Source organism: Hoplias malabaricus, chromosome X2, assembly GCF_029633855.1.
Source record: "Hoplias malabaricus isolate fHopMal1 chromosome X2, fHopMal1.hap1, whole genome shotgun sequence".
NCBI lineage: Eukaryota > Metazoa > Chordata > Actinopteri > Characiformes > Erythrinidae > Hoplias > Hoplias malabaricus.
In genome coordinates this window covers 42466793-42494597 of record NC_089819.1, presented here as the reverse complement: position 1 = coordinate 42494597, position 27805 = coordinate 42466793, and the positions used below count along the sequence as shown (strand labels likewise).

At 37.9% G+C, this 27805-nt stretch overlaps 1 protein-coding gene across 1 annotated transcript; it reads right to left on the bottom strand.

Annotated features, from left to right (window-relative positions):
- Positions 1-240: 240 nt before the first annotated feature.
- On the bottom strand, positions 241-27805 carry LOC136676921 (asc-type amino acid transporter 1-like). Its single transcript, XM_066654219.1, has 11 exons — positions 27590-27805; positions 20365-20569; positions 19466-19617; positions 10927-11052; positions 7777-7930; positions 6496-6619; positions 6271-6374; positions 6094-6190; positions 5801-5950; positions 4714-4891; positions 241-3825 (listed from the first exon to the last, which is right to left on the bottom strand). Exons 1-11 carry the CDS (start codon positions 27738-27740, stop codon positions 3719-3721), a joined length of 1548 nt encoding a protein of 515 aa, XP_066510316.1. The 5' UTR covers positions 27741-27805; the 3' UTR covers positions 241-3718.

The window sequence follows — 27805 nt, the reverse complement described above, 5'->3', positions numbered from 1 at the left end:
ATCATATCATATAGAATAGAGCCTAATGTGACCATGCCCAATGCCAAGTGTTTTCCAGAGGATAAAAGCTCCATGTTTGGGATGATTTGGATAGGCTTTTCTGACCCAAAACAAAAAGCCTTCTCCGAGTAAATGTGATAAAGCCGGTGTCTGCAGGTTTTTCACATGCAACAAAACAACACTCATACTTTAGCTGTACAGTTTAGAATTTTATGTGCTGTTAAGTATAAACATCCTATTTTACATAATAAACAGAAATTAAGAGCACACATTCTGTTTGATTCACACTCAACTCATGCCAGGAATGCTGTCTTTTCTTTGGAGTTCTGAATAATAATCAAACTAAGACAACACTGCGATTTAATTACAGCATTGAACTTGTGTGTATTTGAGTTTCACTCCTGAAAAGGCTGAGGCTGGCTTAGAGAGAGCAAGAGAGAGCAAGAGAGAGAGAGAGAGAGATAGCTGTTAAGTGCTGATTTCATGTTAAACCTACAAGTGAACTGCAAATTTAAACCCTGCACCTCATGTCTGCTCTATGCAACAATTCTGTGCTAATTTACCTTTAGTTGGATACAGGATAGCGATGGGTGATTATGGGTGATATAGTGATATTTTAAGATGTTCAAAATAAATATCACAATATTCTGAAGTTTGAACAAACATTGGGACTACAGTCATTTAACTCAGCGTTTCACATACTACACTGGAATAAACCCAGGTAAACACAGCTCCTTATGCCGTCTGTGTAATAAAACATGCTATATTTATATCCTAAAACATAGTGACAATGTGATGTATATACAGAAGAATATAATGCTCACATTCCTTTAGCTTACTGGTATCCAATCATAAAGGAACCAGCAGAAAGGATCTAAGAGAAGAAGAGAGAAGTAGGTTTCTATTGCTGTAAGATATCACAGTAGAATGTCCCTTTTCAGTCGTGATGAAGTGACCTATACGCGTTCCTGTGTTCTAACATCAGCATCTTGCCACAACTAAAATTTTTCTCAGAAATGGAAACCTTATGGCAGAAGGAATTTATATAAACTATGCATCAGTGAAATATGATTTTATTCCAAGCAATATCTGAATATATCTCTTGGTCCATTTATGATGAAATGTGCACACAAAATCCGGCACATTCAAACGGTGTAAAATGAAAAACAAAGAAAGAAACAAACATACAGTCGAAGGTTTTTGATATGACAGCAGCAATATGTTAATTACTTAAATACATTAGTGGATAATTTATGGGTTTTGCCGTATTACTGTTATCATTATGCTTCAAAAATCAACAACCTTAAATGGACAACATCAACAGGGACATAACAGAACAGAGTGACATACCATTCAGTCCTTCACTAGCAATTCTAATGAATGTGTTCAAAAGTGGCACATAACTGGGTAGTCCTCAAAAAGCAAAAAGAAAGAAACAAACAAAATGATTAAAAGGTATTTTTGCATAGATCCATTATTAAACATGATTAATTGGGTTTGGCTATTTTAACGGCTAAAAGTGTCTCAGTGGCTTGTTTGTGCTTTGCACCAGTGTGCGTTCTCTTAGAGGCACAGAGTGGAACATTCCTGTCTTACAGACCTGGCTTAAGGGAAAAGATAAGCACATCTTATGTGTACAGTTTATGTTCACAACCATCAGGAGTTTCTTAATACAATATTAAATTCACTTTACTCTCGACTGCTTCAAAGCCTCAGAACACATTTCAACAACATTTAAAAGTAAACGCCAAAGAGCTTCTTCAACAAGTGCGCTACCAATCAATAAACATAAAGAAAACTGAATTACTCCAAAACAAAAATGTAAAACAGTTAAAAATGGGTTTCTTGGAATTGCCCATTATTACAATAATTAAAAGATAAAAATCAGTTAATCATTAGAGCACACTGTTTGTAATAGGGCAAAAAAACAGCATAAAGTAAATATACTTAAAGATATTTCCCCATACAGGACATAGAATATTAATACACTGTGTCAGTCAGGTTCTATACGGCAGAATTAACTTAAGTATACACTGTACATACACTATGTCTCATACTACTTATGAGATTAGATTCTAATTTTTATTACCTGACTGATATCTTTAAAGTATATGCTCATCTCCACATTTGGAGTTAAAACATTTCAACATATGGACAGATTTACACACGCTGCATCTTGTCCCATACTGTTACACTCAAGTGATTTTAGTATTGGACGCGTAACTAGTGAATAACTGATGATTATATTTTTGTCATCTATTACATCACTGTAGTTTTAATTCTTCTACATTCCTGGTGGCTGTACTATGTCATTACTGTAAATACTGTGAGGCAGATTACATCACAGTGACAGATTATTTGGAGTTTCTATAGAGCTGAAAGCTGTAACATACACTCATGCCACTTTTAGCCGAACTGTTCACAGAGCTTATGTTTTCAATGTAGCAGTGATGTGATTGTGTTATAAAATATATGTGTAATAATAAAAAATACTGCTTTATTAAATATCAATGCTGTTTTTATGCCTCCTTTCCCCTATTTTTGTAGAATGTTTTTAATTTCTCTGTGTTTTCTATTTTGAAAAATAGTGCTTATTCTTTCTCTTTTTTTTGAGAGTACACTTTCTGAAGAATGAAGGCTGGGCTTGACACAACATGGATTTCCTTACTTAAGTTTTGTTGCAACCATAGATATGTTCATTCATATGGTTTGAACAATCGTGAAAAACTGTAAATAATTCCATATTAATATAACATGTTAACGTTAGTGTATGATCATGTTTTCATCAGAAGCGTTTTAGAAATTCATTTATATTTCTGCATTATATATTTATATATATAATATATATATATATATATTTCAGCATTTATAAACATTTCAAGCATTTAAGAGTATGCTAATACGGAATATCCATTTTCACCAGCCTTGCCGTGTGCTTAAGAACTTAAGAAGTGGACAGACTGACTTTAAAGACACCTGATACAAAACGGAACTATTTTGTTTGCAAACTATCTTTATATTATATGCATGCAAACACTATACGGTACCGCGTACTGACTATACACTCTTGAAAATAAAGTTCTTGGCTTGGACAAAATATTCTAGAAAAAAAGTATATATTCTTTAAATCATTCAACTTTAAAAAAGTGCTTTGTACCCACATTTACGAAAACTATTCTTTAGGTCACTAAGATTTGTAACCTAGCATCTCTCCAAAGAACCCTTTTTACCAGTTTTATTTTCAAGAGTGTAGATCGTGAATATTGAAGAAAAATATGTGTATTACTTTTCCTACACAAACCAACTCTCTCTCTAACACACACAATGCACACACACACACACACACATTCGCACCGTGTTAGATCAAATGTCAGATGATGTTAACGAATAACGACAAAAATCAGAAAGAGAGGATCCTGCATGGCACAAGATAATACACAGAATGCATAGTATTTTTTAAAAGAAGGGCCTTCAGGCCTCACTGAGTGGAGGTTGGTTGAAAATAGTTCCTCTGAAAGGCCAACAACTCCTATCAACAAAGCAGGCAGAGAAAGCATGACATAAGAAAATGAAAAAAATTTTTTCAAGTGCTTGGAAAAAAATGGAGCATGTAGCACTGTGGTGGAAGCCAACTCCACCTGCAAAAATACACTTTGCGAAAGATTTAAAAATCCCCCAAAAAACAAGGGACAGGAACATTTTCTGGAAGACTTGCTGCTCAAAGCTCTGAATTCTTCGTTTTCTCTGTGAGAGGTTCTGTCTCAGAAGGGTCGTCCTGAGGGAACACAACATAACACACCTTCTGCCCCAGATACGTCACACACTCTGAAAAACACACACGCAAAATTGGATTAATGGTGTGGGAAAATTGTAGTTTGATAATACATAATGCTCAACTATTATCATGTATCAGCGGTAAACTGTGAGCACTAAAGCTAGGCCTTCAATATAAATGTATCTGTTAGTGCATCTATGGGATTTCTAGTGGTATGTTAGCTCTAAAATAATGGAGCAGTTTTTTTTATTTTATTTCTAACATCTAAAACCCATTAGCTAAGCTACTGCTTAGATCCACAGACAGGAATTCCAGAAGGAGTGATGTGCTTTTCTCTTGGTCCCATGATTTGAATCTCAAACTGTGATTTGTTGAAAAAGCTTTCACTCCCTAATTAACGTACACAGCCTTCTGTCCAGATTCTGAATTCAAATTCAATGGGATATCTTCATTTACTGAAATGTCCTTACCTTTATATGTATCATCAGCATGGAGTTACACTTGTTTAGCTCTAGGACATTGAACCCTGTTGTATTTGTGACAGCAATGGAATGTTACATAGCTTGAATTGCATCCAAACTACAGAGGCTGACCTTGCTGACCGTGTGAAAACTGTATTTTAGTGTGTGTGCAGACAGATTTAGTTTCAATTTGTTATACAAGAAATGACTGAAGAAATGTAGAGGAGAGACATCAGACAGCTTTTTATTTTTCATTTTTTAACTGCTTTTGCTGTCCATTAGAAATCGTTGTTGTGGAACTGAGAAATAAGCATAGAGGAAATAGGGAGGAGGTGAGGCTATGGTGCTGTGTGCAAAGATCTCAGCAAACAGAAGGAAGATACTGCAAAGTAAGATGGAGAAAGACGTTTCCAGCATGGTCTTCCTCTTAAATTTTAGCAACAGTTATTTGCAAATAATTGATGTAGTCTTACTCACCCACTGCTCTATAGATCCAACGTGGCTTGTCTGACCAGTGCACTCCAATGAAGTAGATAGGAACTCCTGTGAGCATGATGACCAGGCCCATTCCACACACTACAGGCTCAGAATACAGACTGAAGCCCAGTAGCACTGCCCAAAACACAAGATAACTGATCGGGACCAACAAATTCACCTACAAAGAGGAAAAAAGAGAGTATATCAGCGTGCTAGCCGTACTAAGAAGAATTTGTTACATAAATTTACAAGTGCACTGCTACAAAAACAGAAATGGTCATTTTTATCTCTGAAGTTAACATAAAACTACAAGGTGTAAGTCCTGGAAAACACATCTAGTAAAACTCAGGGAAGTAAACGAATGAATGAATGAAATAGCAGAATAAAGAAAAGATAAGATACATCAAAAACTCTGCAGCTAAATTTCTTACATCTACTCAGCGCACTTCACATATCACACCTGTCCTCCAGCAACTGGACTGGCTCCCTGTCAATTTTCTTATAAAATATACAATTATTCTTTTAACCTTTAAAGCTTTACATGGCTTGGCTCCGGTTTAACTTTCTGATCTGATTCTCCCTTACTGTACCCCTCTCACACTTAGATCTACCAACACTGGACTTCTTACTGTCCCTTATACCAAACACACAACCTTGGATGGCAGATCCTTTAGTGCTGCTGCTCCTAGTCTTTGGAACACATATATAATTACTATATTAACTATATAAATTGAACATATTATTGTTATTATTAATATTATATTACAAGAAGATGAATAATTCTAAAACATTCAGGGAAGTGTTACTCCAAGACATCACTAGACTATTAATGTAGTCAACTTGGAAAGAGACTGTGTTAAGCAATAAATCAAACTCTACTGTCAACTAGAATAGTAGTGTATGCAAAAATACATTGGTTGTGCATAATTACCTCTAAGTCTTAAAGCTCCCAGTGCTAGCTCCTAACAGTAAGATGAAATGCACTGTGCACAAGCAACTAGCATTAGTTCTGGACTGGTGTTGGTGTGTTTTTTTCCTTAACTATAGCGAATGAAATAGTTCGCCGCTAAGATTAAGCTAGGTTTACCTTAATCGGTCGGACAAGTTTGGGTTTTTTCCAGCGATAGTACAGCAACCCAGCAATGGTGACTCCATATGAGAGGTAGTTTATAAAAGACACATAGTTGATCAGGTTGTGAGTCTCACCAATACAGAGGATCACTATAGTCGCAGTACACTGAGATAGGGAGAAACAGAAAGAAAGAAAGATTAAATATAAATAAATGTTCACACAGTACTTTCTAAATGAATTATATCTGTTGGCTCAAATTTTTTAAATAAATAAATAAATACATAAACCAAAAAGATAGTTTCTCTTACACAGACAAGCAGAGCCGGGATCGGTGTGCAGTTCTTTAGATGGATCATGGCCAGCAAGTAGGGCAGATGGCCTTCCCTCGCTCCAGAGAAACACAACCTGGGAAGAAGAGATGGTCATTTATGAATCAGCTGTCCCAGCACTAATGCAACTTTCTGAGAATGTCCACATGTCCTCACCTGGAGGAAGTGAACAAGTAGCCGTTAATCCCTCCAAATGTGGACAGGGCCACGGAGATGGGCATCACCCATGAGAACATCCCCAACAACTTCTCACCAAATGTCTGCAAGTCAACACAGGTTATATCAAACTGAGAAGCAAAAACCCTAATAGTTGTTTTCTCATTGTAGACACAGGCTGAAGTTTCTAAACAAAACCAAGCACTGGGATCAGAAGTAACTCACCACAGCAACGGCATTTGATGCAAGCAGCTCCTCAGGCGTCATGGAGGAGAAGTAGGCAATGTTTGTTAGAGTGTACACTAAAGTGACCAGAGGAATGGAGACGTAGATTGCACGTGGCAAGTTCCTAAATAAAAAACACACTAAAGTTACTGCTGCGTTATTTGTGTATGTGTTGTTATGTGAATTTGTGTGAATATATACAGTGATCCCTCGTTTTTCGTGGAGATGCGTTCCAAGACCACCCGCGAAAAACGAATTTCCGCGAAGTAGAGGAAAGATATTTTTTTATGTATTTAACGAGTATTTGGACTTTTAAAAACCTCCCTGTTACTGTTAACAACCCACCCTTTGCATTAAGCAGTCATTCTATAATGTTTTTCAGCTGGAACTACATGTGATATCCTACCAGTTTCTTTAATAGAGTAATTCCTAAGCTGTGATTTAGCGTCAGTAAATTTCACTCGGATGTGGACATGAACAATACATGTACTGTACGTAAGAAATACTTGTAAATGATATATTTTGTCACCTACAGGCCTCTTCTAATACATGTAAATAATAAAAAAGCCCACGAAGTAGCGAATCCACGAAAGATGAACCGCAAAGTAGCGAGGGATTACTGTATACGCAAGTGTCAGAAATCTATCTTTGTGTAGACATTGCATACATACAAAGGAATGGTGCAAACCTATAAGTTAAAGGGGTTTTCCAGCCTTAAGTTAGTATTTGATAGTTTGTAATGTAATATTTTTCAATGTACCATTTAATTCTTAAGCCTCATCATTTTTTTTCCTTAATCTAGTTTCCCTCACTACAACATTCAGTTGCCAATACAGATATACACCAAACCAAAATAATACTGATGTAGCGTCTAGTACATGTGATATTTGGTTAGGTTCACCCTAAGGAAATAAGGAAATATATGTTTATGACTTCCTTCCTTAAAGGCAAGCCTTAAAAAAAAAAAAAAAACATGAAAGCAGCTTCTTCCTCAAAAGTTCCTACTTTGTCTACGGCGACAGTTTGAGATGAGCAGGAATGTTTATGACAAATGACTAATTTTGACTTTCTCACATGAAACCATATATTAAATTACAAATAGCTTATTTATATTTATATTAAATTAAAATAGCTTAGTAAACGCTTCTGACATGACATTAATGAAATAGCTTGCTCTCCAATGCCTCAAGACTGAAGCCTAGTCCAGTAAATCCACAGTCTTGTGAGGAGAGAATTGGATGGGAGTTCTAGTGCTTGAAGAGTCCATAATTTTTAACTCACTTGCGAGGCTCTACCACTTCCTCTGTAACATAATTGAGGAAGTTCCAGCCGCTGAAGGCAAAAGAGGCCTGCAGAAATGCCAGGGCGATCTGCCCCACTGATGGATCTCGAATAAACTCAAATGCTGTCTGTGGCTCCAAAGCATCATAGTGCCCTACAGAAGAGAAACAGAGAAGAGAACGTGAGGGTCCAAAGTCCATAAGCGATTACTAGATATGTGTATAAAAGCTACAGGTGGACAATATGCCAGTTTATTTTACACCATCTGTTCAAGTCAAATGGAAAGAACATAAAAAGGCACAAAGCTGTGTATCAGATTTGTTGCTGGGAGGAGAACTCGACAATGAGTGGACTACTAGGATATTACATCAATCTGGGAATTCTCTTCAATTCCAGCTTATTGTAATTAGGCATTTTTATTATTATCATACATAACAATGCGAAACATTTGCTAGACATTAGAACAGACATTAGTGTAGAATTGTCATGGTCATCAGCTGCAGGTGTTAATGAACAGTGTGAGTGGTTTACTTCCTTTTTGCTCTAGTGCAGTTACAGGTCTATAGCAGTGCTTGTGTGGAGTTAGTTTAGTGACAAGTGACAAAAACAAAATGTATTTTAATCTCAAATAACCCTGTTTCCACTTTTCACTTCCAGTGAGAAGATTAGCCCCTGTTATTACCTTTTAATAATAACATACATTTTTCTAGCTCAATTTCTGAGCTATAACACTTTAACCAATAAATCTCTTATTAAACAAATAGCCCTTGCACAATACAATAAATTAGCAAACTAACCTACATAGATTTATAAAGCTGTTTAAATATATACAATGTCCAATATATATATATATATATATATATATATATATATATTTTTTTTTTTTTCTTTTCTTTCCTAGGCAAAGATATTGAAGGTGATACAAGAAAAGCAAGAAGGATAATAAGTCATGAGAGAGACTGAAAACTACAGCATGTAGATAATTCCTTGCATAAAACTAAATTCCTCACTGCTTGTACCTTCTTATAATAATAACTAATGTTCTGAAATTGTTTTGATTGCATAATGCTACCTGTTAAGGACATTCCAGTCACCCCAGTGGTCATTTAATGATGTGTTTAACCTAGAACTTTTTTTGAGATAATCACTGTGAATATGCAATGCCTTTCAGTGCCTTTTCTATTTTATTTATGTGTCTCTCTCATTTGTCTCCCTGTTGTTTTGAAGAATGCCTGTGGTTAAAATAAATAAATAAATGAGGACATGAACAAAAGGACATGAATATTTTGACACACTCAAAGTTATCACTATAAAACATCACAGTCTCAGCTTAAGAAATATTGGCCTCTGCTCTGTTATTTAGACCAGGACTACATCTGTTTCCCTGAACTCAATACTTCAACAAGGAAAGCAATAATCTAATCATAGTTTAATCATTAAAATGGCTCCATATTGAAAACACAATTATGGAAAACATAGTAACATGCTTTCACTCAAATTTGCAGCCACATTTAAGCAATAACCTGTAATGTTTAATGCAGCTGCAAGAATAATATCCATGCTAAAAGTTTCAATACAGCAAGTAAATCATAATCTTTCTTCATGTGTTAAAGAGAAGGCCATGATCCTCATGGCAATACCAGATAAAACCAGCAGGTGCCAGTGATTTTTATTTTCACCATTAATCCATGGTTTTATGCTTCTACGTGAGTGGAACGTTCTTCTCTGTACAATTTAGCTCTATGTTACAAATATGGCAGGAAGAAATTAGGTTAAAGTTTGGGCAAAAAATATGTTGAACTGTCATCTTTTAAGATGTCAGTGCTGTCCAATTAAAAAAACGTATCTCCATTTTTGTCGATTTTTAACTCACTACAGGGGCAGTATGCTGGCGCAGCAAGTAGTGTTGCTGTCACACAGCTCCAGGTATCTGGGTTTGGGGGTTCGAGTCCTGCTCTGGGTGACTGTCTTTGAGGAGTTTAGTGTGTTCTCCCTGTGTCAGGGTGGGTTTCAAGTTTTTTCTTTTTTTATAATTTGTGTACTTGTGAAGTAGTCACCTTACTTTAAAATACATAAATATGAGGCTCCTGGTTGCCATCATTAAGAGAGCCAATCAGAATGCAACTGACAGAATCCTGAGAGTAAGGCCGGATTAGCGCACTGAAGGTATCAGAGTCTCCATCAACTTGTGTGCAGATCGTCTGTGGCTGAAACTTTGTGCAGTATAACTGCCTCTTTAATGGCCTCTATATTCATCCCAATCACTCAATGCTATGCTATGATATATGGGCATCTTTTCATTTTAACAAAATTGGCACTGGCTAGCATTAGTTAGCATTCTCCTCCAAATTTGCTGAACTTTTGCATGAATTTGCATTAGCAAAATTTAACAGTAATATTAACATGTCACTTTTCCCAAATGAATGATAGAAAAAAAAACTGTGCGTAGTTTCATAGCAAGCGACTAAACCCCTTGGTAGAATTGGCTATGACCAAATAAAAAGACCACATTTGTAATCAGGTACACATACACATGCACATACTCATAAATCAAGCCTATAAGGAAAAGAGAAAATCCTTCACAAAGAGGTCATTATGTTCTCTTCCTGTTTGACTTAGTGACTCGGATGTGTGTGCTGAGTGTATGCTACTCAACCCACTCTTACTGCCAGCCCCCACTGAAAGTGAAGGGAAGTAAATTATTTTTAATCATGCCATCTAAATGTTATCTTCAGCTGACTCCAATGACTGAGTCAAAGGAATGAGAGCCTATGAATATACTTTATATATCTTATAAAATAGTAAAATAAGAGAACATGATATCAGAACTGAATTTTACACACATCTCTAAGGTAAAGGAGAAGTGAGTGTTGAATATACAAAGCTGGATTTGGTAACAGATACAAATTAAATATCTGTTATAATATTTCAATTTAAAAACATGGTTTTGTGTAAAATGTCCAGAACATTCATGTGAGGTCAGGAAAATCATAGAAGAAAGGGCCTCAAGTTTTTTCGATCACAATATTTCAAGAGTTCAATAAGGTTATGTAAACTACAGACATAAGGGTTGTGCGCTATATCTAGCATTACGACATAGAAGATATCAGGAGACAAGGTCAAGTGTTTTGTTGTTACACAAGTACGTACCTTTGCAAATTTGTACCAAGCCCACAACTATGATGAGAACAAGTGCAAGCAGTTTGCCGATCGTGAAGAAATCCTGGATGCGTGTAGCCCAACGTACACTGGAACAGTTCACCCACGTCAGCAGCACTAACACAAGGGCAGGGGAAGGTAGTGGAATGAGAAATATACATTCAGATTACTATATTGACTTGCACACATTTATGCAACTGTGTTAACTACACACATAACAGTCATTTCTTTGTGTGGTATTAGGATGCAGAAAAAATTGTAATTTGTAGCAATTTGTAGCATAATTTGTGTTGTATTGTCGATAGAAAACAATATTTTATAAAGACTTAATAGAGGCTTTTCTTATCAAAACAATCAAGAAAGAAAAACTGTATCAATATATAATCATTTAAAACTTCATTACGCAAGCCCATCACCTCAGACAAAGACGTAACAAGAAGGCAATATCCCTGTTGTCCCCACTCAGCTTGATATTTCTATTTTGTATTGCCAGTAACCTTCCCAAATTAATTTAATTATGTGAATATAACCTAATGCCAGGTATAAGATATAATGTAGCAAACGTTTTAAAAGTTAATATCACTGCCGTAATTACAACTTTATTAAACCTAGTTTTGCATTTTATTTCCATCTGAAATCTGAATTTAGCCCATTCCTAGCCATAACCCTAGACTAATCCCATTACCCTAAATTTCATGCTGTCATCCATTCAAGTTTAAAAAAAGAAACATAGCTATCACATGGCCCCTTTTAAAATTAAATCAATATAATCCATAAATACAAATTCAATAAATCCACACATTTACATTCAGTCTGATAGGGTCAGCATATATGGCATGTGTTACCTCAGCACAAAACACAATTAATTTAATTAAAAGTTTGTCATAAAAAAGCCTTGGTCCATGCCTTAGAGTGAAAGATCATTTCTGTGCCCCTGATATTGCAGTTTCTGAAATTCTGAAAGTGTAAAGAACAAACACACTCCTAACCTTTTTGACAGTGTCCTTCTGGTTCTCAGGATTACGTATTCAAATATTATAATGCCCTACAATGCATATAATGCTCGGTAGTGTGACTGTGACTCATGGTAACTGACATCCCCAACATACTCACACTCCAAAAATGAATTGAAGTCTCAAAAATCCTTGGATAAATACAGAGAGAGCTTACAGAGACTATAAATAAACTGAGGCTCTTTACTGCTTTCAGAAGAGGTCATTGTAATTACAGAGAGGCTTTCTGTACAGCTGAGTACAGTTCAGAACAGCTCTCACTCTCTCTCTCTCGACTTTTAGTGGAAGACAGACACATCATGCTGGAGTGGGCGCAACGTGGCTCAGCTTGGCCACGTGGTCTAGATTTCAGAGACCATGGCAGAGGAAAATCAGAGTCATATGTGCTTCACAGGCTGGAATGTGGTACAGAGTCGTGGAAACGGCCATTCACTTATGCATGCTGAGTGAATTATGGAAAATTCAGTTTAGGAGAGTAGTGAGTAGTGGTCCCTTGTTTCTGAGCCAGTATGCAGTTGTCATTCTGGGACACTGTCATTCTGGAAGCATAAAGGTGATTTGCATTTAACTTTCCCTCCAAGGGCTTCAGTGAACCTAAACATTGTCCCCGCAACATAACAAAGCCACCACACAATTGTAATGGTCAAGCATTCAGATATGTACTGTTCTCTTGGTGCATACCACACATAAAGTCAGACACGAACTGAGAACATAGGAGTATATAGTGAAGGTTGACTATATACACTGTTCTACATCCCTGCAGAGCCGTGTTTTAGTTTTTCTACCACTGAACATTAATTACATTTTGTGCATTTGACTTTCTGAGTAGGCCCTTGTTCAATCCTGCCCTGCTATATTATTACTCTGTGTATTTGTGGATGGACTGTTCTTGTTTATACAGCCTGAACATGTCCTGCATTCAGATTCCAAGTCATTTTTGCACAATTGCTCTTTTGTTTTTCCTTACACATCACACTACAGCACAGGCGTTAAATTCATCATTCACTAAATGTATGCTCTTGACCATCCATTATCTATAACCGCTTATCCAATTTAGGGTCGCAGGGGGTCCAGAGCCTACCTGGAATCATCGGGCGCAAGGCGGGAATACACCCTGGAGGGGACGCCAGTCCTTCACAGGGCAACACAGACACACACACATTCACACTTTCGAGTTGCCAATCCACCTGCAACGTGTGTTTTTGGACTGCGGGAGGAAACCGGAGCACCCGGAGGAAACCCACGCGGAGAACACACCAACTCCTCACAGACAGTCACCCAGAGTGGGGATCGAACCCACAACCTGCAGGCCCCTGGAGCTGTGTGACTGCGACACTACCTGCTGCGCCACCGTGCCGCCCCTCTTGACCATAATGTCCAAATGTATTTACTAATGTCTCTGCCACAGATTTAGCTATAAATGTTTGTTTAATCACCGTTGCTACAAAAACTCTAGCCAGTTGAGCAGTCTTTTTGACTCTCATTCTGCCACAAATATATTTGTTTTCCCACATGTTCCTAAAGCATGGATTGTCCAGTCTGGATTGTTTTTTTATATATTTCACAGAGCATTTTATGATGTCAATTATTAAATGTATCATTCAATTGTGTCAAAAATGTACATTTTTGGAAAGGTTTCTTCACTCATTTATTCAAGGTTATAGTGTGAAGAACGCTCTTGTGCTGAATTTAACTCAAATTTAAAATCCATTACTGTACATCAACAAGTGTGTTTTACAGATAAGAATTTTGTAACGTGTTGATGTAATCATTTTATTTTCACATGCTTGTAAGCATACGTCTTAGGCAGTGTAAGAGTGTTGTGTAGCATTTGCAATTGTGTCGTTGACATAATATTTCATGTTCTTTCTATAGCACAGAATCACACATATAAATCAAGCAAATTCACCACACTATATTTTTTCAGTGTAGCTGTGTTTTACGATGGCACTAGTACATTTTGGAATAATTATACAGCACCAAAAAGCAGACAAATGGGGCCAGTCAGTAGGTTCCTGTGTGGGCACTAAACATTCTGCATGCATACACACTGAAGCTGATGTGGGCCTACACAGTGTGCGTGTGTTTGAGTGTCTCATTTCTTCAGCATCCTGCCTCGTTTCAAGACAGCTCTGGTGGAGATCCGGTGTGTGGAGCTCCGGAGGTCTGTCTCCAGGGCCTGCTGGCCTTGCAGACATAGCAATGTAGCAGGGGACACTGAGTAAAGGGGAGACGGGTTCCCCCTCTCATCCATCACCGCCTGAAGCTGCCCGCCCACCCACAAACACATATACACACACTTCAATGCACACTCTCTAACATTGGGTATCTGTCACACGCCCCAAAATAAACAGCTTCCGATAGCACCCAACATCCCCCCCCCCCCCACACACACACACACAGTTGACCAGCAATTTGATTCAGTTCCTTTTTTATGCTTATTACCATTTAACTGTGGATTCTACAAGCCTGTCTAGAATAGTCTTATAAAGAAGAGGATATTAATATGTAATGGCTTCAATATCTGTATAAATTAAAGTTCTTCCCTGGGCCAGTGATTGAACCATGGAACATGCTACCCATACTCAGATTGTTACTATTTACTTACAGTGGTACAGTGATATCATAACCTCACTAGCTATAAATTGCAGGATTTCTTAAGTGTAGAACAATGACCCACATGCTATACTACATGCATCCAAGCCTCTTTGATAAAACATCTGCCAGGTGCTTCAATTACTTCTCGTTTCCTCTTTTCAGACTTGACTTCATTTCCCCCTGAGGATATAACTAAGCGGAAGTTATTAAGAGTAGCCAAATGGTGTCAAACGAACACAAAGCTAATGAGAGGAGAATTTCAATGAAGTTCCAACTGCTCTCTTTTTCCTGCCAGGCTAAAAACACTCAGGCCAAAGGCAGAGAGGGATTTCCCTATGCAGCTAATTGACCCATAAAACCAACAAAAAGACTCTAGATACAAAGATGGAGTAGAAATCTCTTCTCTGGGCCTGCAATATGCAGCAAACAAGAGGTCCTGGCCATGGCCTTCACAGTTACTAAAAAAGCTAACCCAATTTAAACTTACTCCAAATATACAAACAACACCCCCACTAACAAACTAATTGACCACCACTTTATGAATGAATTTACCAACAATCACTGTACTCAAGAAAAATATTAAGTGAATGTACAATGCTGACTGAAAATCTAAAGCACATAGCAACCGTGAAAAAATAAACTCATCCATCCATCCATCCATCCATTCAATATCTGTAACCGCTTATCCAGTTCAGGGTCGCGGTGGGTCCAGAGCCTACCTGGAATCATTGGGCAATCCTTCACAGGGCAACACACACACTCACACATTTGCACACACACTCACACCTACAGACACTTTTGAGTCGCCAATCCACCTACCAACGTGTGTTTTTGGACTGTGGGAGGAAACCGGAGCACCCGGAGGAAACCCACGCGGACACAGGGAGAACACACCACTCCTCACAGACAATCACCCGGAGCGGGAATCGAACCCACAACGAAGCTCTGTGACTGCGACACTACCTGCTGCACCACCGTGCCGCCCGTAAAATAAACTCATGTAAAACAACCTTCCTTGTTGTTATTTAAGAGTTAAAGATGTTGCAGTATGATGCAAGCCACCTTTTTTAAACAGTCCTTCAAATTTAAACAGGTCTTAATTATGGTTAGAATTACCAATTATACATTAACTGCAGGCTGAACTTGAATGTTCTTCCCAGTTGAGTCATGTGTTTGTGTGTATGTATGAGTATGAGTGTGTGTGTGTGTATTCATGTGTACGTGTATAATTCTGGGTCATTCACAGGTTCATACCGTTATCTTCTTGGTTTCAAACAGTGTCAGAGAACACTGTGTTCTTAGGTGTCCTACAGATTGGTTTTGTGCCTGTGTGTGTGTGTGTGTGTGTGTGTAAAAGAATCAGGATAATCAGGAGTTTAGAATATTGGAGTCAGAAAAGCTTTCAGCTTTCAATCATTATATTATCATATAATGTAACAAATCTAAAGTTAAATCAGTCTTTTTGTGCTCAATGGCCAGATTTGTTAAGAGTGTATCTGATGTTGTTTCTGTTGCACTGTGCTTTTTGTGTTTGTATGTCATGTTCTGGTGTTCTGGATACCTCCCTCACAGCTGTGTGTATCTGGGCCATCTAGGGTAGTGAGATGTGTGTGTGTGTGTGTGCTTGTGCTCGCAATCAGACTGCAGCAGTCTGACCTTGTGACATTCATTCAGAACATTCAACAGGGGAGGGCAAGTCTTTCATGCTCTCTCACACACTCATTCACACACATACACGCACACACACACACACACACACACACACACACACACACACACACACACACACACACACAAATTAACACAAACAATTAGTGCAGAAAAATGAACAAAATGAATCACAAAAGGACATAAGCTCAAATACCAGAAGCAAATTCCCATAGCACATCAACCAATCAAATCACACAGATCTACAGACCCAGGATCAAAAACTAAAGGCCATAACTTAGATTATTTTGTTTCTCTAATGCATAGCCCTTACTCATTCCTTCCAGATCAAATTGTTGACTAGTGTAGCTGTATCATATTTAAGAAACTGGGGAGGAAGCTTGAGTTTGGTGCCAAGAAATGCTCCGATCAATCCCACAGAACTGAGATTTTACAGTGGGAACTAAAGCTTGGAAACATGAAAATATATAGATATTTAATGCTATAATAATGTTACACACTTTCATATATGTTACAAAATGCAGTCAAGATATGTTTATTAAGATAAAAGTCCCTTACAAATGTATTCCATAAAATCAAATATTTCTGAATTACATTTGCAGTAAATATACAGTGGAAGGTCCTGCACTTTCTTTCTCCAAAGCTCTGTCTTAGAAATTGGTTTTGTTTCAGATAATCATTAACATATTCAATGATCCTGAGGTCAAGGCTCTGGATAGGCTGGATTTTGTTCTGAGAATATCAGCACATAATTTGTTTGATTTTAAAAATGTACTTTTTTTCTCAGTTTTTTAGTAACAGCTTACTTAAAAAAAACTAATAACCAGTTGCATATTTCATTAAAATAAATGCATAAATACATACTAAATAGATATTGCTGAATTTAAAAATAGTCTTATTCCTTTTCTTTTTGTTTATTGCTAACTGTTGAAACATAGTAAAAGACCATACTTTATTCAATGTTTTTACCAATTATTATCTAAAAGTCCAAAATCAATGATTCATCATTGCCCTCAATATCCATCAAGTATCAAAAATCTGTCTTTGTCCTCATCTGGCAGGACTTTACATGCACCAGACACTCCACAGTGCCAATTAAAAGATCGTATTTCAGTCCCTTCTTTTAAGCCTTGACAGCGGATCTCTACGGGGATTGGCTGAATTCGGCGGCATTCGCAAAGCTCCGCCTAGACAACCTTATTTGTTAAATTGCCCCAGTGACAGCCAACAATGCACAATGAGGGTGGCACGCCCCAGGGCCGTAGCAGCCTCAAAGACTGGCACCATTATAAAGTCTGACGCTTCACCGTGTGAGGGTCAGGTGCTTGGACATCGCGGCCACACCGACCTTCTGCTTCATGTCTCACATGTCCTGGCTCAAGACAAACACAACCAAACAACTGCTGGAAAACCCAAGACATTTTCATTAACTCTTTGGCTTAGATGGGCCAAGGCCCAAAGTTTCAATCTCAAAATACTGATCAATTTGATCTGTTTATAGCATGACATGAGTATAAACATGCTTGTATATATTTTGTAAAACTATATGTTTTCATAATAAAGCCTTTAGATTTAGTCTGACAGGAAGTTTAAACGATATTTAGAAGGGCAATAAATAATTTCTCCAATGATCCTCTTCCACTTTTTTCAGGTGTTATGTGCCAAAAATACCCCAAACATATGAGGAACCCACTCTATGGAGCAGAAGCTGGTTTATCATGGACTACTAAGCAAAATGATTCATGTTTGTTGAATTTTACAGAAAAATATAAGGAATAAAGAAACAAACAAACAAATTAGCTTTTTCATAAATATCAACTGCTCCATTTTATCAGCTAAAATGTCTTTATAGTATATTTGTTTATTTATATTTTTATAGGCCTAGTAGCTTAATGCATTGTTCTGGATATGTGTTTGCTCAATTTTATTTGTGGTAAAATAGGGGAGCATTGAGATAGCAACAAGCTCGCATGTCTGTAATATGTTTCTAGTTCTCCACTTTTAGTCCACCCTCCCCACAAAAAAAAAAAAACAATAAATAAATTATAATTTTTTATTATTTAATTTCTAAAAATCTATTTCTTTGTTTCTGTGCTGAGATGAACAACTGCCCATTTTGAATCACGTGATACTGGAGAAAGGTTATTCACACTGTGGTACTCCTGCCATCCATCCAGTTTTGACCACAAAGCAGCACCTACACTCACCTTTCACAACAAGCCTCAAGGTTTGGGGATTCCTGCTCACCTCAAAAGACGTTACCTGCATGTGCCAGAGTATCTAAACTTCACATCCAATGACTGACTGATGAGACTGGTCTCTTATTTTACTCTAACTATAATTGCTCCTTGTCCACTTGCATCACAATATACTTTCTTAAAACATCTTTTTACCTTGATGTTGTTATAGATCAACGTATGCTCATTATCTCAATCGGACATGGTTATTCCTTTACCAAGGTCAGCATGGCTTGCTCATTTGTGATTAAGACTCTACAAATATCATTAAACAGAACTGAATTTGAATTGAATCACTGTGAGGCTGATAACTACATACGGATTATTTTACTTCACTGTCAGGTACAGCTAACATCAGTACAAAACAATGATTTTATAGGATTAAATGTTTACATCTAATACATCTACATATTCATCATATCACTCCATCAAAAACATACACACTAACAAACTGAGAAAGAGGGGAAAATATCAGAGTAACTGTTTATCTTTTCAGCTCTGGTGCTTATGATATGCTTTAGATTCTGTAGCCAAAAATAGAGATGGATGCATCTTGTCAACTCTGCCAGTGACACGAAGAGACATGCTCTAGGAATTGGCCTATGAACAAACACAAACAACCAGACACCCCCTACACACCTTCTCATATGCTCTGATCACTTAGTCCAGATCATACAGGCCTAAACCAGCTGAGTCACGAGGCTACTGGTAGCACACACACACTCTTACATGTACACCAGCCCCTCATCATGTTCTCTCTCTCTCTCTCTCTCTCTCTCTCTCTCTCTCTCTCTCTCTCTCTCTCTCTCTCTCTCTCTCTCTCTCTCTCTCTCTCTCTCTCTCTCTCTCTCTCTCACACACACACACACACACACACACACACATATAGTGGACTCTAATTGACTGGTATAATCCCACCAGCTTTATAAATATTCTGACTCTGACATGAGCTCAGCTGAGTTTATAGCTGCCCACGAACATTCTGGGCTGGATGGTTGTGTGTGTAGTACTCACAGATGCAGATGGTAGAGAGGAGGCGAGTGGCGATATAGGGAGGCAGGCAGTTGGGGAAGGCTGGCTGTAGCACATAATTTGAAAAGGTGAGGGCAATCACAGCCAGTGTGGTGGGATACATGATCCATACTGCACTCCATAGCAACAAGAACCTGGGGTTAGAAACACACATACAGGTTACACAAATATATTTAACACTATTAAATGTTAAAAAAGACTAAACTCTCTTGGGCTCACGATCAACTAAGGTGCTATGTTATTATCAGCTAGGCTGATAGTCATAGGTTTTTTTTGAACGATTTAAAATCTTTAGCACACTGCCACATCAGTGTCAGTGCAGCGCTGAAAATGATACACCACCCTAATCATACCTGCTCTGTGATGGTCATGTGGAGGCCTTGACCACTGGACACATGGATTACATTCTGTAATGGTTGATCTACAAACTGTTCCTGTATGGTCAGTGGAGCTGATAAAATGGACAATGAGTGTAGATACAATGCTCCTATTTCGATGATTGTTCAGATTTTGCTATTGTAACACTGCAATTTTTATTGATAGAAAAGTGTAATATTAGCTTATCCACTCTGAATGACACCTGGCTCTCATTGTCTGCATTTAGCAGATACTCTTATCCAAAGTTACTTACAATCCTCTCGTGCAATGTACTATTAGGAGTTTTGCTCAAACACTCTTATTGGTGTAGCATGTTGTGGTCACTAATGCAGGGAACTGAATCTGAGTCTACCTACATACTGCATGTATTATTTACCTAGAGCACTAGGTAATTATTTCCCCTAAAAACCCAGTCATATTACAGAGAGTTTGCTTAACTGCCTAAACAAGTCATATCTGCATAACATGTAAAATAAAAAAGATAAAATATAACAACACCATACCCCACCAATCCTCCAAAGATTTCAGTGACGTAGGAGTAATCTCCCCCTGATTTGGGAATGGTGACACCTAGTTCAGCGTAGCACAGAGATCCCAGAGCACAGATCCCTCCACCTAGAACCCACACGATGAGTGAGAAGCCCACGCTGCCTGCATGCTCCAAAACTCCTTTGGGTGAGATAAAGATGCCTGAGCCAATGATGTTACCTGCAGTAAACAAAATAACTCATAAATACATTCATAAGAAGACATCTTAATGTTTATCAAACAAATTATATTTAAAAAAAACTGAAATACTGGACTCTTAGCTGTTGATATGTTTTTCCATTAGGTTGCAATAATTAAATCCGCCTCTGGCCTCTGCCATCTTCTTTGAGAATAAGCCTTTTGCCTCATAAATCAATTGTGCAGTTCATTTGTGCATGTTTAAATCTTTATGGCATTTGTTAATGGCAATTATAAAGTGGGGTGAATTAACCATACTCTTCTTCTCATGTTTATTCTCTCTTTTTTTTTTGTCTTTTTAACAGACAGTGTTACTGGCCACACATAATGATCAGATTAAAATTTGTGTTTAAATTTACACTGATATTCTTGTTTATGCTTTTATGAGGACAGAAATCCGACCCTTGCTTTATTGAACAGGCCGTCTTCCCCAGCTGTCAAAATGCCTGTGTCTCCCAGGCCAGATCAGAGGGAAAAAAAGAACAAAAGAGAGAGAAAAATGAAGGAAACAATGTTAAAGTTAACAGAAACTGATTTCAAACCTGATATTAGATTTCACAGGTACTTAACTGGGAATTTGTGAAGAGCAGGTGAATCTGAATAGAGCTGGCCTATACAGAGCAAGTACAGTAAATGTTCTGCTTGAAAAATTTTGAACAATACATTTCCTCCTGTCAGAACTGATCTCTAGACCTTCACTAAGAGTCTGGGGGCTGCAGAATTACATAATACCGTTTGTTTGGGGTTTTGTGTTTTGGTGCTCACATGAATTAGAGTTAGGTAGCAAGTAAATGTTCGCCCAGAGCTTCAGGGGTTTCCATGATGAGTGGAAAACACTGGAACAAAGCTGGACCCCAATCACTACTCACTCAAAATTCAGACCTTGCATTATTTATCATTTATAGATTGTCTGAAGGTGACTGACACACACACACACACACACCTGGTTTAAGCTTATCATACTCATGATGCAAAGATAAATTTTGAATATGTAAGCTAGTTCAAATTCACACTGAAATAATGCAATTACATATTTGTTTACATTATGTAGTAATGTAATATTGCTAAACAATTACAAAAGTAAAAATATTTAGGATGATAACCATAAATCCCTTAAAATTTAAAGATACTGTTTAATTAAAGTGAACTGTCAGATTGGAAATTGTCCATATGTTGGACCAACATGGTGACCAAATCACATAAATCATCAACCTGTTCAAGTTTTAGGCACAATAATCGCAAGAGATATCAATCCAAATTTTACCATAAACTATACTCTCTGCTGACTGGTCAACTTGTTCCTTGTCCTGGCTTTAGATTCCCCACATTGCCAGTAAATATTAACAATTCTACCCACAGCTGTCAAGCTGTGTTGTTGTTATGAAGGATAGCCATTTTGTGGTTGTTTCGAGAAGCATGGGTGATACTCACAAAAAAAAATTGACATGTTATCCAATAAATCCCTTTCTCAATTTGAGCCCTAAAAGTTTATACAAAGCTTTATAAGAACACTCAACACATTACAAAGACAGCACATGTCAATATCTGTCTCTTAAGCCTGGCATGCTCTGTGTAATTTCAGAAACTTTATGTTTGTCTGACAAGTAAAGCTGCACATTTTAATTGTTCGTCTTGTATGGCAGTGGCTAATAAGGCCAAATTACATGTGCTGTGGGTGCTCACAGTGTGCATGTATCGCAACACCATACAGAGGTTTCTACCAATTAGCAAGTTCAGAAGTGCATCATAAATGCTGGGAAAACGTATAGCTATATTGACTTTAGCCATAAGGCTCACAAAAATTCCCCAAAAATAGAGAAGATGCATACGGACCCTCAGGTGTCTTGGAAGATGTGGACAGAATGCTTTGCCTATATTGTAATAAGAACTGGAATTAAGCTAAATTTTGGTTGCACTTGACATTTTCCAATTCAGATTTAACTTGATTTGTGTATGCTATTGAATGTTATTGACTTCTGCTTTGCATTCATGCCTCTGTTGTTCATTTTAATAAACCGTTATGCAGCAGCAGCAGAAGAAGTCAGTAAATGTATTGTCCTATATTTGTAAACACAGAGGATGTAGTGATTGAAATATATAGTATATGCAATGAATGGGCCCAGGACCAAACTGAGCCATACGTTTCACAGCTTTCACTAATTAGATGAATTTGCTGCTTGTCCATTTAGAACCTTTTGGAGGAAATAGACCTCTTTCTCACACCCATTCATCCCCCAGCTCTTTCAGAAAGTGGGAGTTTCTTTCAGAAATAAAGAAACGGAGAGGGATGGAAGTGCTTACTGTTTGGAATAAACAAGTAATACTCCTATAGAATGGTATACTCCCTTGTCTGAGGCGTTCAGCCAGAAAGTAAGAAGTGTCTGTTCCTAAACGGATCTCGTAATGTTGACCTTTATCACCATGGATAGTCCATCAACGGCTGGCATTCAAGCTGGATACTGCAAACTCTTGCATGAATCTTCCAGTGAATTTAAACCCCCAACAGGCAGACATGTTAGCCTGGGACTAGAGCTCAGCTTACCAACAGAAAGGTTGGTAAATGTAGCTTTTGTGTGGTTCTGTGGCCCCTGCTGTTTGCTTTTAAAAGCCTATGTTGTTGCAGTTAAAAACTGGGCTGTTGTGAATTTAAATTCGCCAAACCCTACAGTAGTGTCCAATGAAAAAAAAATTAAATACAATATTTCTGATGGAAACTTCAGCACAAACCCATACTTTAACCTCAGACGACCTTTACTTTAGCAGCTCAGAAATGCCCCAATGCAAACAGTGTGATGAAAGCCATCATACAGTCTCCTTTCAACAATAATCCATGAATATAATACACTTGTTATCTGCCATGTTAGTTGACTATTGTATGTGTATATTGATGTCTGTGATCTGAGCTCCTTATACTTAATAAGAATTAAGATTGTGTTTGGTCTTTGCTTTGCTTTCTTTAGAATTTGATTTAGCTTAAGCTAGATTAGAAACATCTTTCTTGTTCTGTTCTGTGGAACTGTATCCAAAAGCATACCAAAAGAGCACAAAAAAGCCATGATAACATATATTAATTAATTGTCTGTAACTGTTTGTCCAGTTAAGGGTCACATATATAGCTTCCCTGCAATGACTGGGTACAAGGCAGGAACACACCTTGGAGGGGGCATAAGTCCATCAAAGGGCACCACACACTCACAGAGTCACTTACACTCTCCCATATATGGACACGTATGCACAGCCAATCTAAGTACCGATGTTTGTTTTGGACTGTGGGAGGAAATCTTAACACCCAGATGAAACCTACGCGGACAGGGAGAACACACCAAACTCCAATCAAACAGGGCCTCAAACCTACAATCTCAGAAACCTGGAACCGTGTGAGGTGTCCAAAAACTGTATCTCCAAAATAGTAACTTCATATGAGAAGGAAAATATCTTCTTAACTTTAAATGGAAGTCAGTGTATAAGGATTTTATTCAAAATAATTTTGGTGCATTTCAATTGGTCCATTCATCATGAAATTTCACACAATGTAAGAACAGATGCTGTATTCAAATAATGTACTAAATTAAAAATCTAACAAATATGCATATACATGTTTTTAACTGGGCAGCTATGATATTGTTTCCCACACTGGAAAGACCAGTCTAACTCTGACAGGTCAATAAATAACACCAATGTTTAAAGACATTGTTTGCAAGGAGTGAGGAGAATCAGATCTGGAGAATTTCTACAGATGTCCTTTCATGCACTTAGTGAACAGTGGGAGATTTTCTTTGTCAGATGAGTTCTCACCAGACTTTGTACTATGGGGCTAGCAGAAAAAAGTCAATGTAAGGTCTGGGACAAATGTTATGAATCTTTGCCTTCACAAGGTAAAACATTTCTGGGTTACTGTGCATGTGTGAAAGGGGCTTAAGATGAACCCCTTGTGGCTACAGATATTCACCTGCACACACACAATGAACTAAAATATGATAAACACTGAACGGCATAAAACATGCTTTGTACAACATACAACAGCATTTTTCTTTTGTATTTAACCCATACATCGCAATAAAAACACACACACACAAATTAACTACTGCACTAGAGGCAGTGAATACACACATGGAGCTTCAGGCAACCTGCTAGGGGGCAATTAAGTGTCTTGGGGTTAAGGGGTTATGTGCCTTGATCAAGGGAAATTCAGTTGTGGATGGAGGGAGGAGACAGCGCTGCCATAGCCTGACGACCATCTCTTCAGAAATTTTACTATGTCTTGCATCAATGCAAACTATAACAACTGTGATTGGTCAGTAGTTGGATGGATATTTTTTAAGTTTTAACTGAAGATGTACAGAAACATGAACTCCTCCACACTATAGAGACTGCAGACAGCAGCAAATTCATGGTGAGAGATTTCCTCAGACATAATGTGGAATAAAGAAGTTAAACAAAGGAAAAAATAGATGACACTGAAAGGAAAAAAACAGCAAGCAGAAATTGGACTTTGTATTTGTGTCTTTCCTGGCACCTCATGTAAACTATGCTCTGTTCCAAACAACAACCTACTCCTTAAATACTGCACTGTGGTAATTTATAAAAGTAATTCTACTACACCACAACATTCTACTACATAGTGTAGAGGGTGAAATTTGAGATTCATCCCTAGTGGTGTGGCAGTGTAATTGCAGAGATAAGCATCCACCAAAGCAGAGGTAAAAACACTCACAACTGCGTAGGGCTCTTACATAGCGGATCTGTGTCAAGTCAACGCATAAGTATAAATCTGCTTTAGATTGCAGATGACCCCAACTGTATAATAACCATTAAAATCATGAAATTAAAACTGGTTTACTGTGGGATACTCACAAGTGTGGGTACAGTGAGCATTTTATAACAGCTTCAAACTCAGCCCTGTCAATTAAATTTTTAAAATCTGAACATAAATTTTAAGACACCTAGCTCTCATGATCCAAATCTGACCCAGAGGTGTCCTTTAATCTTATGCCTGTTAGCACCAAACAAATTTTGTACTCTGTAAAATCATCACAATAGCCGTCTTAATTCCATCCTCTTCTAATCTTGATCTTCCAATAAAACCAATTGTGTATAAAATTATCATACACTTTTAGTCTTGGCTCATACAAATAAAGACCTGCATGACCTACAGTCCTTGCAAATTAAAAGTCTGTGACCAAAACCTAATTGTATTACATGTGAGAAAGTGTCAAACATTTTCTTTTAAAAGTTAGGGTGACCAGACGTCCTCTTTTACCCGGACATGTCCTCTTTTTTAGACTTAAAAAAATGTCCGGGCAGAATTTCACAAACGTCCGGGAAAAATTTTGTTTTCCTAGAGCTTACATAGAACTTCGAGAAGCGTTTCGTTCACAAACTAGTCCCGCCCTCCCCTACTCCGATTGGTTCGCTTGAGTGAGAAGGGGGCGTGGTGAAGTAGCCTAAAATCTTCGGATTGGACGGTCAGACTGTAGCGCTACCGTTATTGGTTGATAACCTTCTGTGTAAACATTTAATTGGTCAGTCTGCACGTCAGTAGTCCTTGTTTACGTCAGGCAATGCTCATGTACCTACCCTCATCTCGAGCAGCTATGCCGAAACGTAAATGTAAGTTCTTGTGAGAGCTCATCCGAGACGTGTCCTCTTTTTCACCATCTCAGATCTGGTCACCCTATTAAAAGTAGCCAATGCGTGATAAGAACACTGGTAGCAGGTGGGGACTGGCTGCCATTGCATCATCCAGGTGGATCCTGTACACTGGTTGTTGAGCAAATTGCCTAATCTTCCAAATAATATAAACTGTTTTCAATGTCCAGAAATGTGCTGTATGACTAAATTAACATTTTTTATATTGTTGTTATCATTTAAAAATGTGAAATAAATAACAAAAATATCTTACAGCTGTAAAATGTTACCTGAACTCTTATATAAGTAATTATTATAAAAATATACATTATCTGACACGATAAGTTGAAAAAAAAAACATCAGGCGCCACGTGGTGCAATACTATACTTTGCTTTTCCGGATAGAAATATGACACCACGTGTTGCACGCTCGCTGTATTAAAACGGAAACAAAGTAAAGGCCTGGCTCGTTCTGAAACAAAGAGCGAGAGTTAGTGCTTTACATGCTTGTGATTCTTCCTCAGTAAAGTTACAGGCTTTGGGCAGACTTATGAGTGATGAAGATTAAAGTGTGTGTGTGTGAGTGTGTGTGAGGTAAACGCGCGCTGCAGCCACGTAGGCGCGCCAGCTTCTCCAAGAACTGATGCAACGTGCGCAGAGAGCGAGCGAGACAGAGAGAGAGAGAGACCAACTGTACTCAAGTTTTCGTTATTTATCTCTCTCCTCAAGACTGCCCACGTCCAGATAAACACGCTAGACTCTTTCTGCTGAGCTTCATAAGGAAATGAAGTTTTAACTTGATCACTCGTGTCCTGTTTTACCTCAACACTGTGTTTGTAGTTTAGAGGTGTGAGTTCACACTATTCCACACTCTCATTTCTATGCTACACAATATATTACGATACTTTATAGACTATATAATAAGACTATATTATTCCAGTCATACCTAACTCTGGTTTTTGAAATGAATAAAAACAACAAGTATTGTAGAGTACAGTCTTTAAGTTTTAGGTAGGTGTCTCATGGGTCTGTCAGTATAACAATGTCAGGTTTCGGGTTTTAACGGTACACCTCACCTCAGCACTACGGGTTTGACTTCACCTCACACGACATTCCAACGTTGCAGATTTTACCTCAGAATGAAGGTGGTTTCTAACACCCAGGTGTAGCTTCAGCTCAACAGACTTAACGTATATGTTCATACCTCTCTGTATGATGCAACTCGCAAAAAGTTCTCTCTTCCTCTTCGTTCTCGCCGCTTCTTTTACCTGAAGTGTTGGATCTACTTCACTGTCACTGAGGCCATTTAACTGAGACAAAACTCATTGATAACACACACAAACACACACCTCACTGAAGTACTTAAGTGCTTACCTATGATGATAGCGCACGCGCTCAGCAGACCTATCTCTTTCTTGAGTGTCACCCTCTCCTTCGAGCCGCTTTGGTTTTTCTCTGAGTTTAACAGAGCGCCGGACTCCGGACTTTTGGCGCAGTTCCTCCGGTTCGCCTCGGTCCCTTCCATCTCGGTCGCTGGGGTTTATTTTAATTTTGAAATCAACAACAGGTAACGAAACCCCCATAAACTGC